Raw genomic sequence first — 18,951 nt, 5'->3', positions numbered from 1 at the left:
TTGTTGGCCGCCGGGAGCATGGTGGAGCGCGTCAGGGGGCTGTGCAGGCCAAGTCGCCAGATCATCGCCGAGACTGCTGTGGCACCTGGGCAAAGTCTTGTTTGAAAGAACCAAGCATTTTCCAAGACTTCCAAGCCGGCCGCTGGCGATCTCTGGCATCATACCCACCAGCGCGGGGTTGTGACCACGTCATGTCACTCCGTAACTCATTCACAGTTGGGCAGGCGGGAGGAGGTGATTGAATGAGAGTGTCTGTGCCGGAAATGGCGGTCATCCCAGCCAAATCTCGCCTCGGCGTGGAGACCCTGGTCACATGGGAGTCGTGAAATGGCTGTCGGGCGCTTCACGGGATATTGTGTAGCGGCATCGGAAACCGTGCCCAGGACTGGCGGCGAGAATCAGGGATTGACAGTCGTAGTGTTTGATGGGCATGCAAAGTTGGAAACAGAGTTGCTGCTGTGCTTTCTGTCGTGGTCAAGTTCTTCCCGGCTTTCTGTGCGCTGCTGAGACCTGCAAAAGTGTTGCACAAGTGCGACGCTCGATTCCGGACAGAAACGAGATGAAGAGGGAACGTTGCCCTTGCTAGCGCTCTACTGCGCAGTGCAGCGTGGCGGCTGCAAGCTGTAGGTACCTGCATATCCATCCAAAGACCGCGTCAGCCCCCTGCGCTTCCGACCAGTGGCCTTCCAGCAGGAGGAAATCGACGATGAGAAACCTTGCAAGCCGTTCCACAATCAGTTTCGCCCTGGATCCAGCCTCAGGGACCGTTCGGTGTGGGTGGGGGCGGGCGACCGTGCCTGCTTTTTAGCGTTTCCGCGCTCCTGGTTCACACCTCCTGTTTCTCTCCCTCTTTCGAAAATCTGACGCTCTTCGAGTCCCTTTCGTTATTATTCGCGGAGGAGGTTGCCATTCTTGCCTTTCGCTACATATCTTTCGACTTCTGACACTCGTTGACAGACCTTGACTCTTTTTTGTTGCCTGCCTCTTATTTGCACTCTCCTTAGGCCGCATCGGAACCAGAAACCAAATACATCGAACGGAGCATCGAGTCTACCACGTACCATACCCTGCTTAAAACTGTCATTCCAGGCCAGCAGGTCTATCGCTACAAGATGCGCGCCTCAACCGCATCTTTGATCTCTGCCTCGCTCCTTTTGGGGCAGGCATCAGCCGCTCTTCCGCCCATCATCATGAAGGTCGGAGCGGCTGCCCGAGGCCTGCCAAGTAGCGCGCGCTGACTTTTTACTAGGGCAGTAAGTTCTTCTACGAGAACGGCACGCAATTCTTCATGAAGGGTATTGCGTACCAGCAGGACAGTGCCGCCAGGGGTGCCACCACGAACAGCACCAAGTACGCAGACCCGCTTGCGAATGTCGAGGCTTGCAAACGCGATATTCCCCTTATGCAGGCTCTCAAGACCAACACCATCCGGACGTATGCGATTGACCCGACGGCAAACCACGATGAGTGCATGGCGCTGCTTGATGCCGCCGGCATCTACGTCATTAGTGACCTGAGCGAGCCCGCGCTGTCCATCAACCGCGACGACCCCAAGTGGGACGTCGACCTGTACAAGCGCTACACGGGCGTGGTCGACAACCTCTCCAAGTACAGCAATGTCATCGGCTTCTTCGCCGGCAACGAGGTGACCAACAACAACACCAACACGCCTGCCTCAGCCTACGTCAAGGCTGCCGTGCGCGACACCAAGGCCTACATTAAGAACAACGTGAAGCGCTGGATGGGCGTTGGGTACGCTGCCAACGACGACGCCGACATCCGCGTTCAGATTGCCCACTACTTCAACTGCGGCGATGAGGAAGACGCCATTGACTACTGGGGCTACAACATCTACTCGTGGTGCGGTGAAAGCTCCATGTCCAAGTCGGGCTACGACACCCAAGTCGAGTTCTTCCGCAACTACTCAGTCCCCGTCTTCTTCGCCGAGTACGGCTGCAACCTGCCCAACGGCGCCGACGGACGCATCTGGCAGGAGACGGAGGCCCTTTACTCGAAGGAGATGACCGACGTTATCTCGGGCGGCATCGTCTACATGTATTTCCAGGAGACCAACGACTACGGCCTGGTCAGCGTATCAGGCGACTCAGCCTCCACCATGGCCAACTACGACGCTCTCAAGACCGTCATGTCGTCCGTCGCACCCTCCGCCACATCGATGGACGCCTACACGCCCACCAACTCGCCCGCCGCCTGCCCGGACCTGAGCAAGTCCTGGCAGGTCAAGGGCGAATCGCTGCCTCCGACCCCAAACTCCAGCCTCTGCGAGTGCATGTTCGCCTCCCTCTCGTGCGTCCCCGCCTCGAGCACCTCACCCAAGGACTACGGTGACATCTTCAACTACGTGTGCTCCGAGACCCCCGACGCCTGCGCCGGCATCAGCGGCAACACCACCTCGGGCGTCTACGGCGCCTTCTCCATGTGTAACGCGACCCAGCAGCTCGGCTACGTGCTCGACCAGTACTACAAGTCGCAGAACAACGCCGCCGGGGCATGCGATTTTGAAGGCAAGGCGACCATCCAGCAAGGCGCGGCGGACAGCACGTGCAGCGCGGCGCTGAGCAGTGCGAGCGCCGGGGCTACGTCGACGAGCGGGGCGGATTCTCAGACCAGCTCCAATGCGGCCGTTGCGCGCGGGCCGGTCAAGGCCTTGTTTGGGCTGGCCGATGCGGCGGTTGGCTTGTATGTGCTCATGGCCATGGGCGTGGGCGCGGGTATGGTGCTTTTGTAAGCGACGTGAGTAAGCGGTGTTGGTGCATGGATAGGCGGAGGCGGAGGCTGGGTGGGTTTTCCGTGTGGTTAAACTGGCTTTATTGGCACTATCTGTTTGGGTTAGTTATATTACATTGTACTTAGAGTAATTCGAGGTCGTAGGATATTCCCAGGTCGTTGAGTTATATCATGTGGACTTTCTGGCGTCTGGTGTCCTCCGCGAAAAGTAACCTCTCGCTATATCTTCCCGCTATTGTCCAGCCATGCAAGGACGTGTTTAGGCACAGCTTCATGCATGGCGGCTGCTTACCGAAATGGCTGTCGGCGTAGTCGCCGCAACGGCTTCCTTCACATTCTGTGTCCAGGCTGTTGAAGGGGCATAAGGGGGACAAGGCGTGGTTGGGTAGGACGCTATTTTGTGCTGCGTCACGGGCATGACTTAAGTTAGAGTGTTGATATCAACTCCTTTTGCCACACCTGTTGCTGTGTCCTACCGGTAGTGACTCTGCAGGAGCCTCTGACTGTGGCAGTGGATTGTACCACAAGTCCGGCAGCAATATCCCTTGTCCTGGGTACCATTGTATCGATGGCGAAACTTGGGCTTTCCAGGACATGCCGCTGGCGTGGAGATCTGCGGACGGCATCAGACCCAAAAGGGATGTCGGCTAGACATGTTGTTGTGATGACCCCGCTTGCCCTGTCTCCTTCCTCCCTCACGCCCGCAGCTTGATTGGCCCGGCCGACCTTGCCGACCGCCGTCTGGTTGACCTCCTCTTGAGTCGTGTGCATCGCTCACTCAACATCCATCTCCATCTCAGCCTCCCCGCCCTCCTTCTTCTTATCCTGCTTCTTCCCTTTCTCCGCCGGCGCATCTGCACAGCACAGCAACGTCAGCAACGTGGTCTTCCCATCTTAACAAGTTCGCAAAGAGCTTCCCCAAAATATGCGCTGGCAAAACTTACCCTTCATCTCAACCTCCCCTTCGGCTTCCATCTTCCTCCTCAGCGCGTGCCTCAGCTGTTTCTCCAGCTTTCTCTGCTTCTTTTTGCTGACTGCCGCGCGAGGTCCGCTGGTCGGGAGCAGGCCGGGTTTCGCGCCGCGACGGGCGTCGGCTTTTGCTATGGCGCCGCCTTGTCGCGCCAGTTGGCCCAGGGCGGCGGCCTTTTGCCTCGTTTTGCGCTGCTTGGCTGCGCGGGCGGCGAGGCGGTTTCTGGATGGGGCGTTGGGGTTCTTTACCGAGGGCATTGTTAGGACCCTTTTCTTGATTGATCGGCTTCAGTAAGCGGATGGTGAAATTTGTGGTTCAAGGCCGCGGATTAAAGCAGTCCGATTCTCTGGTACGGATATTGTTGGGTTTTCTCCTTGGCTGGTGAAGTTGCGTTGTCTCGGTGGTGTCCGGTGGTAAGTTCTAGTGGGGCCGGCGATAAGAGGTTAGGGAGGGTGGAACTGTGGATGACGGGAGTTTTACCTAAGCGAGGAAGTGGGCCTGCTGTGAACACCCGACGCCGCAGCATGCCGTGGGCCGAGCTGCAGCTCACACTTCATCATTCACATGGCACAGTCAACTCCCAATGTTGGTCCTGACTTGAGTAACCACCTCGCCCCTGGTTCTCAGTCCGAGATTTCAAGGGGCAAAAGTTGGCGGCATCTTGAAGTCTCCATCGCTCTGTCAGCACTTTATCCGATTGCCGACGATGTCTCTGCAGATCGTGCCTTGGCTACAAGGGCCTCAGAGCCAACACAAAGATCATCAAAACACCGATCGCGGCGGGATGAACAATCGAGACCGCCATGCGATGGACCTCATCAAGGCCACCAAACCGTTCATTTGACATCGAAGGTTGATGTTTGCACGCTAGCGTCATTCTAGCCCCAGATGATCCAGAGATACCCCAGACTACTTCCAGACAAACCCCATACCGTCCCGGACTAGGACCAGATACCCCGCCAGATCTTGGGGTCGACCGAGGTTCGATTTGCCCGGACCCCTCTCGATGACGTCCCACCGCGATTCAAATATGCCTTTGCTGGAGAGTCAACGAGGACGCGCCCCCTAACCCGACCCATTGACGCTGGAATAAGCGGCCATGCGATCGTATCCTCTCTCCGTCCTTGGGGCCGTCCTCGCCTATCTGCTTTACGCTGTAGGGCCCTCTCTCCATCGCAGATTGACCGTGCTCGGGGCCCTCCGCAGATACCCTGGCGCCGCGACCACCAACGGTGCGGAGGTGATTGCCATCCCAGACACAGTGCATTGCGAGGACATTCATTACCATGCCCCCAGCGGCTCCCTCTTTACGGCCTGTGAGGACAACGCCGAAACGAGGTTCAAGTGGTTCCCTCCGCTGGCCAATTTTGACGATCCCGAGCTGGCCGGTAAAAGCCGAGGCTCCATCCATGTGGTCGACCCAAATGTGTGTGTGCCCAAGAAAGCGCTCTGTGCAGTTTGCTAACCCATGGCCAGACTATGCAGTCACGGAGGCTCAAGTTTGAGAACTTTGACGGCCCCTTCGTTACTCACGGCATCGATGTGGTTCCCGACAAGGACAGCGCTGACGGAGAAGCCGTCTACGTCTTCGCCGTTAACCACATTCCCGAGACACAACCGTCCGGGGCAAAGGGACCGCATGCCCGCTCGCAGCTCGAGGTCTTCCACCACGTCCTCGGATCCTCCTCCGTCAAGCATCTTCGATCTGTCTGGCATCCGCTCATCAAGGCGCCAAACGACGTCTTCGCCGAGAGCCCGACCTCGATCTACGTGACAAACGACCACCGCCACCGCTACCATGGGTTGATGCGCACCTTCGAGGATCTCTGCTCCGGTGCCAAGTGGACCGAAGTGGTGCATGTCCAACTAGCCTCGTTGGCGGCATCGGATCCCTCTGCAGCCGTAACTGCCCGTGTTGCCTTGTCCGGTATGCACAACGCTAACGGTCTCGGTCATGGCCGCTCCGAGCGGGAGATTCTCATCTCGAGCTGCACTAGCGGGGTGCTCCACATTGGTCAAATCCCGGCCAACTTCAGCGGCAACATCACGATAAGGGAGTCTGTCGAGATTGACCACATCGCCGACAATCCCAGCTACTTTGCCGATCCCTACGCCAAGCCGGGTGACGACCGAAGCGGTTTTCTGGAAGCCGGTCTGGCCCGCGCTGTCGATCTCAGCAGTACTCATCGAGATCCGGCCGCCAAGGACCCTGTATTGGTCACATACGTCAGGCCGATTGCCGGCCGTTGGGAGAAGCGGATTCTCTTTGAGGACGACGGGACCAGGCTCAGAAGTGCCAGTGCAGCCGTGTTGGTGGCCCTCAAGCCGACTGCAAACTCGGAAAGTGTTGCTGCCGACACGAGAAAGGCATGGCTCTTTGCGACAGGTTTTCTATCAAAGGGCATCGTTGCCATCAAAGTTGATCTTTGATAACGCAAAGAGAACACTGGAACACGTTCCATGTTAACGTCCCAGTAAGGTACCTACCATATTTTTCAAGGTTGGCAGCCTGTCTTTGAGGCCGGTTACCGCGCTACAAGTCTTCAAGGATGTCCAGAAACAGATTCGGACATTGCAGCTCTGTAGGGTTGGAACCTTTCTGGTGATGTGTGGACGTCGACGAGTGGACTCCGCAGACAACCTAGGAAAGTGCTCTTCAGTTACACAGGTCTCACTGAGTCTAGCACCAAGATATTCTCAGCTTTAGTCAACATTGTGGTGTCACTGTGAGACGTACCTATTCACACAATACTTAAGGTAACTTTGCGTTGCGTCTGAAAGGCTTTGGCGGTAACCACAAGGAGCAGCCCCAAGGCAGGTTTCAACCCGAGACAAATTACAAGTAATGGGTGCAGACCTAAGTGAAGGCGAGCTTGTAAAGTTAGAAGTGCATGTTTGACATGTTGTGGCCGACGGCGGAGAGCCATATTTCGAAATCTCATGCCACCTGCGACCGATCCAAAACTTCAAGCGCGTATTGGATCAAGATTGGGAGTGCCGCACTTCCCAAATCCAAATGCAGTAAGAGATGGGTAACTAATTGCGAACGTAAACATATGAGCGCATCGGCTTATCTTGCCATGCTGCCAGCTGTTGCGCATTCTTTTCTTATCTACGGTACTGATGAAAGACTCAAGCAGAATCAGAGGGTATTGGACTCTGTCGAAGTGACAGATGAAGAGCTGACAGCTACCAGGTACTAAGATTGCATCAATAATACATAAGCTACAAGATGTGAAGATGTCAGACCGCAACTACTACTCAGAAGGGGGTGGCCAAATGGCCAAGTCCAGCTTGCCGAACAACTGTTTGAGTGGCGACGGAAGAAGAACGAAGATGTTCACACCGACCACCCCTCCCTATGCCATCTGTTTCCCTTTTCCTGTGGAATTTCTCTCTTGACTGTTTCGTTTCCTTACAAGCTGTTCGAAAATTCCTAGCCCTTTCCATCGTCGCACATATCCCTCTCCTCTTCTCCTTGCTAATATTGATGATACTGATTGTCTTGGTGGTTTGGGCCGACAGTGTCGCCCAGCCCGTTGACATCGTCATCGGCAAGCCTAGTCGGATACGGCGAAGGGGCAGCTTGGCCTGGAGCGGAGCCGACCAGACCGAAGCAATCGTTGAAACCGTCCGTGAGATTTCCGCTTATCCTTCCACCATGACCCCAATGCATGTTCCCTAGATGAGCTCTCCAGGGCAAGAGAGCAGGCTCTTCCTCATGATTCCCCTTCTGTCTTGCTTTTTTGTTCTTTCTCTTTTATTCTTCGAGTTCTTTCCGTTTTCGGTGGGTGTGTGTCCGGACCTTTGAAGAAGGCAAGTGTCAGTGGCATCGCCATTAGCTGGGCTGGGAACGATATCTACTTGGAAGGAGAAGGTGACGAGCCGAGAGACACGACCATCGATGCCGCCATATCGTCGCTGCTGCCAGGGGCCGAGAGACTTCCATGTCTGGTCACCGGTGGTCTAGGGCTGTAGGGTGCGGCTTTGTTGTTGACCCCATTGGCGTCGACGTCCTGATTCCAGCGTCACCTAACCTCCTTATGATGTGTTGCTGGTGCGATTCAAGAGCGATGGGTGTTTTCGAAGTTCCAACTTGTGTGATTCGCTCTCAATGGCCTCGTTGATATGTAGCCGTACAAACGCAGTGTCTAGGAGAGAAGATGTCAGGCGACTCTAAATAGACCGTCCACAACTCGAAGGCGTCTCGTAGACGTATAGGCTGGCGGGAAACTCCCTGAGTTGTAGGTATCCTAGGTAGTCTCGGTACAACTGTCCGGGATGCCACTGCTGCAAGGCTCTCCACTGTCTAGTTTCTCCATAAGCCTCATGTCATCTTGCAGTGTCCCAGGCCAGATGTCCTCTTCATAATCCGCTACATTCCTAGGTGTGAGGCCGCAGGTATGTTTGACAACCCAAGCCATCCCAATGCCTTTATGGCATATATTCTTGATACAGATTCTCAAAGAATCGGCATCTTGGGTTTTCCATCCGTGAGGTTGCTAGCTGGCCAAGACCATCCATAACAATCGCGAGAAACGTGTGCTTCTTGCAAAGGTAAAGCTTGCGGAGCCAGGAACGTTGGTGTACGATCCATTTGTTCTTCCGGCGCGTATCCGAATTGTCCCAGTCGAGATCCGCTGGACTCTCTACACGCCACCTTTTTCTTGACTCTGATTTTACGGCTGAAAAGATGCTCCTTGTGGGCACTACCTGCCGTTGCTCTTTCGAGGTCAATGAAGAGTCTACGGCCAAGACTAATGGTCGAATAGCTGCGGCTGATCCTGGAACATTGGCATCTTCGCGACTTTGCGGTGATCGACAATACAACGGAGAGCAAGATGCCAACTCATGCCACTTCCAGATATTTGCTCATTATCCTAATAGCTCAGCAAGTCTACTTACAAATCCCAGAAGCATAGCATGAGCCACAAGTCACCGCGCTCCGAACACAACGGGGCTTTCGAAAAGCCTTTATAGTACTTGTTAGCTCCAGATTATATCTAAATACTTCGGATAGAGAGAAATACCGATTGTGCTTGCTTCCCGGATAGAGTCATCGAGAGCCTCTCGAGCTTTGTTGTAGGTTCCTGGCTAACTGCAAATATAAAGCTGCGAGGGACATTTGCTGAACCAGCATCTGTCCAGGCAGAATGTGATTGGTGAGTTTGTCGGCAGCCAAGTGTATCTGCTAGCAATGTCCAATAGTCGTGCTGGATGTAAGGTGAATGCGCCGGAGAAAGCCGTAACTTGAAAGTGAAGGGCACGAGTAGTGACACAGAGGAACAAGATTGTAAGTTCCAATGACACTTCATACCACGCAGCAGTCGACCAGCATGTGAATGAGGCCAGAACTCGGAGAGATTGAGAAGAAAGGATTAATGGCTCGCATGGTTCATCCATTGTTGGAAGAGAATGGCCACGCAAGAAGTTGATACTGTCGGGAGATAACAAGGAGAAAAGATTGAGGAAAGTTACTCACAAAGGAATGGCATATTAGGCATCAAACGTATAGCAGCTGCAAGGCCCCCGGAAAGTCGGCGTGAAATGAAGTTAGACACTTTAGAAGAAAGCGCCAATAACTTGTTATAGTAACGTACATTATCAGTGAGTGAGCTATATCATTGAGTGGGCTACTCTCTACTACTCTATAAACGCCATCCTTAATCGCAAAATAACAATACTAACTAGCAACTAACTGTAAGGCAGCTTGTCGCCCCGTCATGAAGACGACGCCCGTATTACGGCCATTCTCATTTCCGCTCCCCGCCAAAGAAATCCGCATCCAAGATGACATCGTCCATACAACACAACATAGGCCGAAGGAGCCCGACTCAGGTCCACCTGAACTGAGCTTGAACTACTATACGACCTCCAGGTCTGAGTGTTGAGGTGGGAGTCTGAATCTCACCCTTGTCAGTCACGGTTAGTCCCTGTAACGTTGCGACTTATCCAAGGTAATGGAAGATAGGTATTTCGCCGTCAGCATTCGCTCAAAGGAAAAGACGTATCTTGCTAATAAACGCTTTGCTGATCAAAGCAATGCTAGTGCGGTGGATGGGCTGGCAGTCAGCCGCTGCGCCTTGGCATGGATTTGGTTTGGTTGGCAGATGACAAGATTCGGACCGCGGCAAGATCAATTTCTCCCGTTGGCAGCATGGCGTGGTCAAAGAGACACCAATAAGTACCACTGCAGGAGGCTACCATACAACGGCGGTTACATCGAGTGGCTGCAGTACCCGTATTGCACCTAACGGAGGTAACCCCCAGTTTGCAGTAAGAATCACCGGCGCGGAAAAACAAGTGTGTCAAAGTGATGCCCTCGAATTTCTTCACGAACGTGGGCCAGGATATTAAGCATGAGAGATGAAAACGTCGCCTCCGAGTCGCAGACTAGTCTACAGTCTCAAGGCATGTCGTCGGTTCTCATTTCGAGGGCGAAGGATCAGTCGCACCAAGTTGCCATTTTCAGCTGGAGTTGCCGTTCTCAGTTGGAGCTGGCACAAGGTATCTGCAAAACAGGATCTCCTGGGCACATGACCTTGACCAAGCCACTTGATCATGGCTGTTATTCGACAGTGCCCTGCAGGAATGATCCACAACAGCTGCAAGACAATTTCATTCGCGTCAAGAATGTCTCAGCCAACGCCAGGAAAGGATTGAAAATCTGGGATCTCCTGATCATGCTTAAGCCCGGCAGGCTGTCAAGAAATATTAAAGCAAGTGAGTGCCAATCAATTCTGCACAATAAACGAGATTTGTGGCTGGGGAGCTGCAGGGGTCTAAGGCGTAATACGCGTGGTAGCTTCGCGGAAGCTCCCAGGCAAACCGCGCCGCGGCGTTGGTTCTAGGTACGGTATTTGCCTGGTATTCTTTTATGCAGTGGGACACGTCAACCGACCATATCTCCGTGTCCGTACCTGAATCCACGTCCGTATCCGGTTACGTGATCCGATTCTGACCCTGGGTAAAAACAAAGGCCTGTGCCATGTGCCATGTGGTTGGTTTCTGGAGGCATATTTCAAAATCCAGATTCGGAACGCAACAAACGGTGAGGGCCCCAAGTGAATTCGCGCAACTTTCGCTCCTCTTTCGCTCCCGGTCCTCACCCGCGACCATAATTTGCCGACACGAAGTCTCTCGACACCATCTGAGACCGGGAAAAGCGTGTAACCCCTCAAGCCCTCCATGATGTGTCCGATGAGCGACACGGGATTGTATGTTGCTTGGAAGCGGAAGCAAAGGGAACCAACCCAGGCCCTCCAGTCCTGCAGGGAGTTCAGCTCATGAGAACTGGCCGAACCTCATGAGACCAGACGGAAAGTTTGGAAGTGATTCGTCCATCCTTCTCCGTTCGCCCAAGGCGTCCCTGCTCGGCTTTGTATGGTTTGCGGCTCTGCCTAACCCCGATGATCTCAGTCATGGAGGGGCAAGTTGGAGGAGTTTGGCGAAGCAAGCCGAAGGGATGCGAGGAAAGCTTCCAGACCGACATGAAGCGTTCGCGCTCGGGACATACTACACTCCACAGGCAGACAAGGCTGCATAAACAGGCCCTCGGCTGCAGGGCGAGATCTCCGGCACTGGCTGTTGGCGTCCCGGGACCCTTCCGGAATTCTTCTGAGAGATTTTGTACTAATCCCAAGTTCCCAACACCCTGGCACGTTTCGGGCGCAAGATAACGGCTGCGCCGGTGTCGTTAGAAGCAGGGTAAAGCAACTGTGGGCAACTGGTTAAGCAGAAACGGCTGAGGGAAACGAGGGGGTTTGGCAGCTTACAGTGGTGGCTCAGTCTTGCTGCTTCCAACCGGAAGCCGCTGGTGCCTCCCTGCACGTGGCGGGTATGCGGCCAAAGAAGGGAAAGCGAAACGGCGAGGTTGACTGGATTGTGGCTCAGCTTGCTCAGGATTGATATCCCACCCGGCTCAGAGCCTCATGCACCTACCCCACTCCTTCATATGGCGTTTATTATAGCAAAAGCAGCCTCCGCTATGCATATGCACCGGCACCATGCCCGTCCCGAGTCAATTTGCATTGCCCCGAGCCCCCGGGTCCGGCACCGGTCCCCGATCCGGTTGGCTGATGAGAATTGTCGTCCCAGCGTCACTGCTTGGCACATCTTGGACCGCTGCCCCCCACGGCACCATGACGTGGAAGAAACACACCGTAACTCAAGGGCCGGAGGGAGTAGCCCTAAATGCACATGAAACTTTTATTGGGGATGGATTGAGTCAGGGAAGCAGGGGGGAAGGGTTGCACATCGACCTGTGGATCTCAACACCGCTTCCTGGACATGGACCCAGAACTTCGATCAGTCGCCCGGACCCGCGGCTTGGCTATGGGGTTTCTCCTGTCTGCCCTGCGTTTTCGGGACTGGTTTTCCACTTCGAGCCGCATGATGCTCACTTCGTCGACATATAAAGGCCTGGAGCAACCTGGCGATGGGTTGATTCGGTCTAACATCGACATCAACTTGCCTCCTCCAAGCAACAACTAACGGAGCGCCGACCCAATTACCCAAGGGGGCACTTTGCGCCGCTGCAGCAAGTCACTATGTGTAAGTCGTCTCATTGCTCATCGGACGTGGATCATTCATGATTCATCTGCGAAGTGTGCAATCTGGCTGATAGAACCCTGGGGCAAACGGTGTAGCTGCTGGCTACAAGACGGGCAACATGCCAGTCATTGACCTCTTACGGGGAATCAGTATCTGGGTGGAAACGCGTCACGGCTTTTCGGTCGGTCCCGTTTTGATCATTATCATTTCCCCCTCGACCTGTAAGTACACCAAAACAGCGTACTTTAAAACACCTATAAATTGTGAACAACCTCAAATATCTCCGTCATCCTGACTGGTCTCAGCCTGGGCAACGCTCACATGCGAGAGCCTCATGGCCCGACTCTTGGGGTACTCACCCCTGGGAGCACCGCTGCGTGCGTACTACCGGCTTGGTTACGGTTACGGTGACCAATGGTACTGGGTCGAAATGGACGGGTACCGTTTTGTTGACGGAGAGGAAATGGGAGATCTGAACTGGGGTTGACGAAGAATGAAAGGTGGTTAGCAGGTAGACGGAGACTTGGTGGCGTATCAGTTAGAGGAAGAAAACCCTGGTGGTGGCTCGTTTGTGTAACGTTAGGTCAGAGTTCTCCGATAAGACGACGAGTTCAGCTGTTCAGGTCCTCGGGTCGTGTTCTTCTGAGCCCAAATTTCCAACCAATATCAGTATGGCTGAGCGCAGTGAATCGTTATCAAGATGCCTTGGGCTGAAAGCTTTCCGCAAGCTGACATTGATATCCTGCTGTTAAGCCTGTGATTCGTATGCCCACCCTACCTTACGGTATGTAAACAGCTTCCGGTTTGGGAACAAGTATGCTGGGCCCGGTTATTGGCAGACCTCGCCTGTTGCGTAGACCCCGGTAATCTGTGGGATCAACCTTTCTTCAGAACTATCTCAGAGGGTCTTTCTCGAAGGCGAACTAACTACACTAACGGCAACACTACACGAGACAGGGCAACTTCAATGGACCGGTTTGTAGTGAGATGCTCAGTCGATATCAAGCGATTGCTTCTATCACAAAGTCTTCCAGACAAGTCTATGATGCAATGATATTAGATTGGGAAGTCGAGGATTGTGGCCAATGGATAAAGCAGTCTACAGTCAAGGACTGTAGGGGAGGTCTCCCAATAACCGGGCCCAAGTATGCTGGTTTTGTCGTAACTCCACCGTGCGCACGTGGAGAGCTTGACAGCCCGGGTCCACTCATGATGCCGACAAAGGCCCCATTGGATGGTTTCCAAGGTTTGCAATGAGGCGACGGCACAAACGTCGCCAGGTCGTCTGGTCGATTATTCGGCGAAAGTGTCGTCAAACGGCTTTTCCGCCAAGGATGTCGTCAAACGGCTTTTCCGCCAAGGATGTCGTCAAACGGCTTTTCCGCCAAGGATGTCGTCAAGTCTCTTCGAGATGATACGCAAGCACCACGACTGCTGTCAAATCGCTTCCCGCAAAGCCCGTTCCCAGGTCGCTGCTCCGGCGGGAGATGCACAACGCAGAGAACGGAGCCTTCCATCTTTCTCGAAGACTTTTTTGTGGCTTCCATATCGCAGATCTCGACTCGAATCCCAAATCTTCACGCCGCCAGCGCGGTAAGCCTTATCTCGGTACTCAGACCTCCATTTTCAAGGCGTAGTGCCAGCCTTCGGCTGGCGTTCTCATCCATACAAAGGTGCCATGGACGTGTTACCTTACTAGCTTCTATACATTACCGCCCCGCTAACCCTATTGAGATAGACCCATATTAACAGAGATCGCCCTGGAAGAGTCTGGACCCCATTTTTTGAGATTGGGGGTGAATAATCCGCGCATGCCCATATAAACTGACATGATCTACTTGAATCATTCCTCATTTTCTCAAAACCACAACATCGCATAATGAGAAGATTAATATATAATTCGGATACTTGTAAACAGGTGCATCTAATAGTACCGATTTGTTGATATTTGTATTACATTGCTTCGTCGTAGTAGCCGACGGAGAGAATAGGATGACCCCCGCACTCCGATCCTTTAGTGACACCCCTCCAACGCCCACCCACTTGCTCCGAACTACAAGACAATTCGCAGGGAGCTTACCCTCGTTGACACCGTCCTCCTTACTCATTTTTGGAGTGGTGCGGCTAGTAGATTGTAGCCTAGGAGCCTGGGGGTGCAAGAGCCTGTTCAGGCGTAGGTAGGCAGGGCAGGCATGCAGTCCAGCTAGTTCTTCAACTCCAGGTACTTATCTATGTAATAATGCCGGGGTCGTACCCTGGTCAGGGGTAATACACGGCTGTTATATAAGGTCTGGCGGATACCCAGGTAACTAGAGGAAGGGAAGAGAACTCAATGGACAGATTCTGGGCTGGTCCCGGGTACTCGAAAAGTTCACTGTTTTAACGGCTCCCATAAAGCGTGTCACCGTTGAATCGTGGCTGTTGGCTTTCCAACAGATGCTTGGGTCAATCCGGCCAAGTCCCGAAAAAAGGACTTAGACCGTGTATGGAAAATATTTGATTGGTTGGACTGAGCTTCAGTGGGTCCTGGTATTGCAGTATAGCCGCATACGCTGGTCTGAGCACTGAGACAAAAATAAGCTCAAGTTTCTCAACACTACGGATGTACTGCCATGTGCAATCCCACGCGTGCTTCCGACCAAGGTCGAGGGCCTGACGCCCACAGAGACGGCTGCTGGTACAAGCTGCCATTTTCCGTAGTCCGCTCTGCTCACAAGTGGATTGCTTACCTGAACCGGAAAATGCAAGCGGATCGTGGATGCAAGGAGCCTGCACGGGCCGAGCCAGCCTCTCCCGAAAAGAGACGGAAATGAACCCAGACGCGAAACCTTGGGACCGAAACGCACATCGTCATCTGAGTGACAGCCGAACCGGGGTCGATCCCCGTCTCTGCTCACGTCACTTCCATACCTTGTCATTTTCGCGGCTCCTTCCAGCCCGCCGTCACCTCGGAGAGATTGAGATTGAGACGTTTCGTTTGCCCTGTTTCAAGACTGAAGTGACTGGGTGGCTCATTTCATGTCTTCTGCGTCGGTCACTCCGAGTCCTGGCTCTAACCAATCAATTCATCCATCTCCTTCCCGCATCACGTTTAGATTCACGTCTGCCAGCCGGGCGGGTGCGTTACACGCGTCGGGAAATGCCTCGACGGCGGTTTTCTGCAGCTCGATTGTTACGAGTTCTTGACCCTTGATGGGAGGCTTGTTTCTGGAACGTTCCCTACTTGTGCTGCGCTGTGGCTCCGACCTGGGGCTTGGCTTGGCTTGCTCTGAGCAGGCTCCCGGTCAGTGATCGACCGACGGTCGGGGAATCGCCTTCAGTCATAGAATCTGCTGTCGCTTCTTCATGAATCCCCGCCCTGCTTCCTTTTCTTGCAGCCGCCGAAAGATTGCCGTGGGCAAGTCTCCTGGCCCTTGTCGCTCAAGCGGGCCTGACGTCGAAAGGCCCGTGGGGTCCTCCCGGGCTTTGTCGTTCGCACGCAGCCGATGGCCAGGAGGCGTGCAGGTAGAGCGGCATTGCTACCGGTCTACTGGTAGACGCGCAGCGTACCCTGGCGTCCAGGGATCTCTTGAAGTGTCAGTGCCATGGCCGGCCTTGTCACTGATGCTGTGAGACATCAGGCTAGCACGCTTAAGGTGAGCGCCCTCGTTTACCAAACTGTCAATCCTCTGCCGGATGACAATGAGAGGCGATGGTAACGTGGACTGCTCCGAGACAAATCCGGTACCGTTACCCGGTTTGCCAGCAACAGAAAATCGAGCTTCGCTGTCCGCACCCGCATCAAGTCCCTCGAGTCCCGGTCACATCCCCGCTGTGTCACCCCCTCCCAACTCGCAGGTCGTTCAGCTCGCTTCACGCCGCTCAATCTTCCAGCGGAATGGAGTCGGCCAAGGTTACCGGAGGATTAAACCCTAAGTCTTCCATACCCAATATATAAATAGAATAAAAAAAGAAAGCAACATAGTACCTTTTTTTCCTTTACTTTATAAAATCAATAGTGGGTACAACTTATTTCGATGTTTTATTTGAAAGCAGTTTTGAGTATAGATAGGTAACAAAGGACGAGGGGTGTGACACAATGGGAACCGCCGTACTTGTAGCTCACCGGTGCTTAGTCTGAAGATCCCGGCCCAGGTGGTTAGTGGACAAAAGATGACACAGATCATTGGCCTGTTGGATGGTTCGCCTGTACAGGTGTGAATTCCGTCTGGTCACGTTCGTTAAAATTCGAGTTTCAAGCCGCAATAGAGAGGTAAGAAGCCAACAAGTCTATGGTTAACAGACGAGGATTTGCCCTTGGGGCCGGTCGTTGTCCATCCACCACTATAAATGGGACATTGCCGTCAGAATCAGTTCTCTCCCAGCTTCAACTCCAAGCTGCTTCTCCATCATTATTTGATCGTCGCAACGAAGTATCACCAGCTGCTGCGAAAGAACTGGTCACTGCCGATCCTTCTTCGCGTGACCAAGCATGGGCAAGTTCAATGGTTCCGCTTTGGGCCGCGCTGAGTCCTACGGCTGACGCCAGAGCTAACGAGATCGTTTTGTTGTCGTGTTTACAGCTTCCGGAGGTGACGAGAGATTCGTTGATGACCTGCTTCAAGACATTGGCGCGTGGGTCGACTCGGTTTCGGCCGAGATATTTGGAATAAGCAGTTGGATTCACGCCGTGTTGCTATCAGGTAAGCTTGCGGGCGACGTTAATCCCATGAGGTACAACTTCACTTCATGTTCTAACTATTACCTACTTGGGTAGAATTGAAGGATGACAGCGCCAGCAGTCAATCTTCGATATACTCTGCACCCTGGACACCACTACGGGGCGCTTACCAGCTTGAGAACGGCTGGCCTGATCAGTGGTGTAAGATTGAGGCCGGGCTGGAGCGCCGTCACAGCGGAGGCATTGGAGACGGGTTCGAGGAGCCGGACTCGTGCTGGAGCTTGAAATACATGGATGTAGCGGGAGATGAGGACACGGGAGGCGGGGCAGTGTCCATGTCTTGCATGGAAGCAGTCCAAAGTTGAATGAAACTGGCGCTCGCTTGACTGCCGGGGGCTGGACCCGGGCTACTTAGCAGAGCAGGGAAGAGCGGGCCTGACAAGCCTTGCTGGACGTCGCCCAGGTCCCAGCTAATTACAGCACAGGTCGCAATACAGGATATGTCAGGTAACTAGCTAGATGGACAAGGTATAATTACAATCTTGCGGACCACAGTACTGCCAGTCTTCAGTGTGTCTGCCTTCCCGTCACGAGCACGTTATTTAAAGTACTGTTGGATTCGTAGACCTTTCTCCGTTTCTGCTACAAAGCACGCACCGTTCTGCAATACGATTCTTGGCGGTGGTGTCCGGTTAAGCTCTCGATAAACACAGACGATGCAAGATGAGGCGCAAGCGACTGTTGACTGGTACTGTGTACCGGGCCATCTGTACTGTGTACAAGCACATGAGTGTAAGCCTCGAGGCACTGCATTGCCCTGGTACCACGTTGCTACCGCTCTGTCGGATTCAGCATGACAGCATCAGCCCTGGTATATTTTCGATACACTTCCCGGCCACAACAAATCCCTTGCCACTCCCATTTGTGTGCCGTTAAGGCAGACGACACGTCATGCCAGGGCGTTTTTGCCCTTCGGGAGTGGATGCCGGATGCTTTGGTTGCGTCCGGGCCCCGTCGCGCGTCAAGGTCGAGGCCCTCGTCCTCAGATGCATGCTTCCGAGTGCGGCATGTGTCCCAGGTGAAAACCCAGACGTGGCATTTGCCGCCGAGTTATCGACTCACCGCCGGTGTGGCGGGCGAGCGATCGACACGGTAAACGCAGTTTGGAGGCTGAACCTTTGCGGTTCACCCCGTTTAGAAAAAGGGGGAAGTCAGAAATTGGTCGGCCGTGATAAGCCAAGAGTCCAGGACGAGTAACCTTATGACCGTGATGCACACCGATGCTCTCCGAGCCCTGGAATTCTCCTTGACAAATAGCGCTGTAGTGGCCCGAATCGGTCAAGCATAGACATTTGGAAAAACCAAGCACTGTTTTGAGAGAGGTGTGATGGGCTGGTGTGAGTTTAGGCGGGGGGCCACACCGCGATTGAGCGGATGCGACGGGACAGGAAGGGCCGACGCCTTCCGAGAGAGTTCGCGAGGTGAGCGCTGTTGCTCGGAGACGGGGGTCGGGTGTCTTGCTCTGCAAATTCCAGTTTCCGTTTTGATGCTTCAGCCTCCAAAGCATCGACCACCTGAGCGCCGAGCTTCAACCCGCAGCAGTGCTGTTGCCTAGGACATTGCCCGTTCCATGCGCAATCTAGGCTCCCCGAATCCCAAGTCTTACGTTCCGTAGCGAACTCGACAGGGCGAGACTGGGAGAAAACGATCTACGATCTGCTCTCTGATCCACCATGACCGAAGAGGCGCCTTGACGAGAAAAGCCCACCCATGTAGCTGGCACGCTCGACATCACCACCTTTCACGGCCCATGAAGCGCTGCCTTCCCAACATGAGACAGTCGCGACAATGTGCCACGACGACTGACGCGATGTCTCGGACCACCTGGACTCCCGTTCGACGTTATTTCTTCCCTATCTAGCCTCTGATTAGGAAGCTACTACCTTTACGGTGAGACTCGTGGTTCTTCCATGATGAGTTCAGCAACTTTTCCCAGATAATCGATCGCATCAAACCCTCT

At 53.9% G+C, this 18,951-nt stretch overlaps 7 protein-coding genes across 7 annotated transcripts; 5 read left to right on the top strand and 2 right to left on the bottom strand.

The window, feature by feature from the left end:
* Positions 1-901: 901 nt before the first annotated feature.
* On the top strand, positions 902-2,949 carry N657DRAFT_650456 (carbohydrate-binding module family 43 protein). The gene is made up of 2 exons (XM_062793944.1): positions 902-1,196; positions 1,250-2,949. Exons 1-2 carry the CDS (start codon positions 1,113-1,115, stop codon positions 2,747-2,749), a joined length of 1,584 nt encoding a protein of 527 aa, XP_062642956.1. The 5' UTR covers positions 902-1,112; the 3' UTR covers positions 2,750-2,949.
* Positions 2,831-3,729, bottom strand: N657DRAFT_316835 (uncharacterized protein). Its single transcript, XM_062786770.1, has 3 exons — positions 3,693-3,729; positions 3,225-3,602; positions 2,831-3,151 (listed from the first exon to the last, which is right to left on the bottom strand). Exons 2-3 carry the CDS (start codon positions 3,517-3,519, stop codon positions 2,913-2,915), a joined length of 534 nt encoding a protein of 177 aa, XP_062642955.1. The 5' UTR covers positions 3,520-3,602; positions 3,693-3,729; the 3' UTR covers positions 2,831-2,912.
* N657DRAFT_650455 (uncharacterized protein) lies at positions 3,561-4,140 on the bottom strand. Its single transcript, XM_062793943.1, has one exon. It carries the CDS (start codon positions 3,973-3,975, stop codon positions 3,643-3,645), a length of 333 nt encoding a protein of 110 aa, XP_062642954.1. The 5' UTR covers positions 3,976-4,140; the 3' UTR covers positions 3,561-3,642.
* A 677-nt stretch (positions 4,141-4,817) lies between these two features.
* N657DRAFT_582243 (uncharacterized protein) lies at positions 4,818-6,148 on the top strand (the record flags this gene model as incomplete). Its single annotated transcript, XM_062789596.1, has 2 exons — positions 4,818-5,144; positions 5,195-6,148. The coding sequence occupies 2 exons, from the start codon at positions 4,818-4,820 to the stop codon at positions 6,146-6,148; spliced, it is 1,281 nt and encodes a 426-aa protein (XP_062642953.1).
* Positions 6,149-9,843: 3,695 nt separating this feature from the next.
* N657DRAFT_316760 (uncharacterized protein) lies at positions 9,844-10,753 on the top strand. Its single transcript, XM_062786769.1, has one exon. The coding sequence runs from the start codon at positions 10,078-10,080 to the stop codon at positions 10,567-10,569; it is 492 nt and encodes a 163-aa protein (XP_062642952.1). The 5' UTR covers positions 9,844-10,077; the 3' UTR covers positions 10,570-10,753.
* A 970-nt stretch (positions 10,754-11,723) lies between these two features.
* Positions 11,724-12,607, top strand: N657DRAFT_650450 (uncharacterized protein; the record flags this gene model as incomplete). The annotated part of the gene is made up of 2 exons (XM_062793942.1): positions 11,724-12,271; positions 12,367-12,607. A coding segment is annotated over one exon (412 nt), but the record flags the coding sequence as incomplete, so codon positions are not given.
* A 2,908-nt stretch (positions 12,608-15,515) lies between these two features.
* On the top strand, positions 15,516-16,334 carry N657DRAFT_650447 (uncharacterized protein). Its single transcript, XM_062793941.1, has one exon. It carries the CDS (start codon positions 15,953-15,955, stop codon positions 16,184-16,186), a length of 234 nt encoding a protein of 77 aa, XP_062642950.1. The 5' UTR covers positions 15,516-15,952; the 3' UTR covers positions 16,187-16,334.
* The last annotated feature ends 2,617 nt before the right edge of the window (positions 16,335-18,951 follow it).

The sequence above is a fragment of the Parathielavia appendiculata genome, assembly GCF_033297405.1.
Source record: "Parathielavia appendiculata strain CBS 731.68 unplaced genomic scaffold N657scaffold_30, whole genome shotgun sequence".
NCBI lineage: Eukaryota > Fungi > Ascomycota > Sordariomycetes > Sordariales > Chaetomiaceae > Parathielavia > Parathielavia appendiculata.
This window is presented reverse-complemented; position numbering and strand designations above follow the sequence as displayed.

What these genes read in the sequence shown, in the direction of transcription:
- N657DRAFT_650456 (XM_062793944.1), top strand. Translation starts at nt 1,113, where the DNA reads ATGCGCGCCTCAACCGCATCTTTGATCTCTGCCTCGCTCCTTTTGGGG. An exon ending in TTCCGCCCATCATCATGAAG is followed by an intron (nt 1,197 to 1,249) that starts GTCGGAGCGGCT and finishes ACTTTTTACTAG; the next exon opens with GGCAGTAAGTTCTTCTACGA.
- N657DRAFT_316835 (XM_062786770.1), bottom strand. Translation starts at nt 3,519, where the DNA reads ATGCACACGACTCAAGAGGAGGTCAACCAGACGGCGGTCGGCAAGGTC. An exon ending in CTCCTGCAGAGTCACTACCG is followed by an intron (nt 3,152 to 3,224) that starts GTAGGACACAGC and finishes CCCGTGACGCAG; the next exon opens with CACAAAATAGCGTCCTACCC.
- N657DRAFT_650455 (XM_062793943.1), bottom strand. Translation starts at nt 3,975, where the DNA reads ATGCCCTCGGTAAAGAACCCCAACGCCCCATCCAGAAACCGCCTCGCC.
- N657DRAFT_316760 (XM_062786769.1), top strand. Translation starts at nt 10,078, where the DNA reads ATGAGAGATGAAAACGTCGCCTCCGAGTCGCAGACTAGTCTACAGTCT.
- N657DRAFT_650447 (XM_062793941.1), top strand. Translation starts at nt 15,953, where the DNA reads ATGAGAGGCGATGGTAACGTGGACTGCTCCGAGACAAATCCGGTACCG.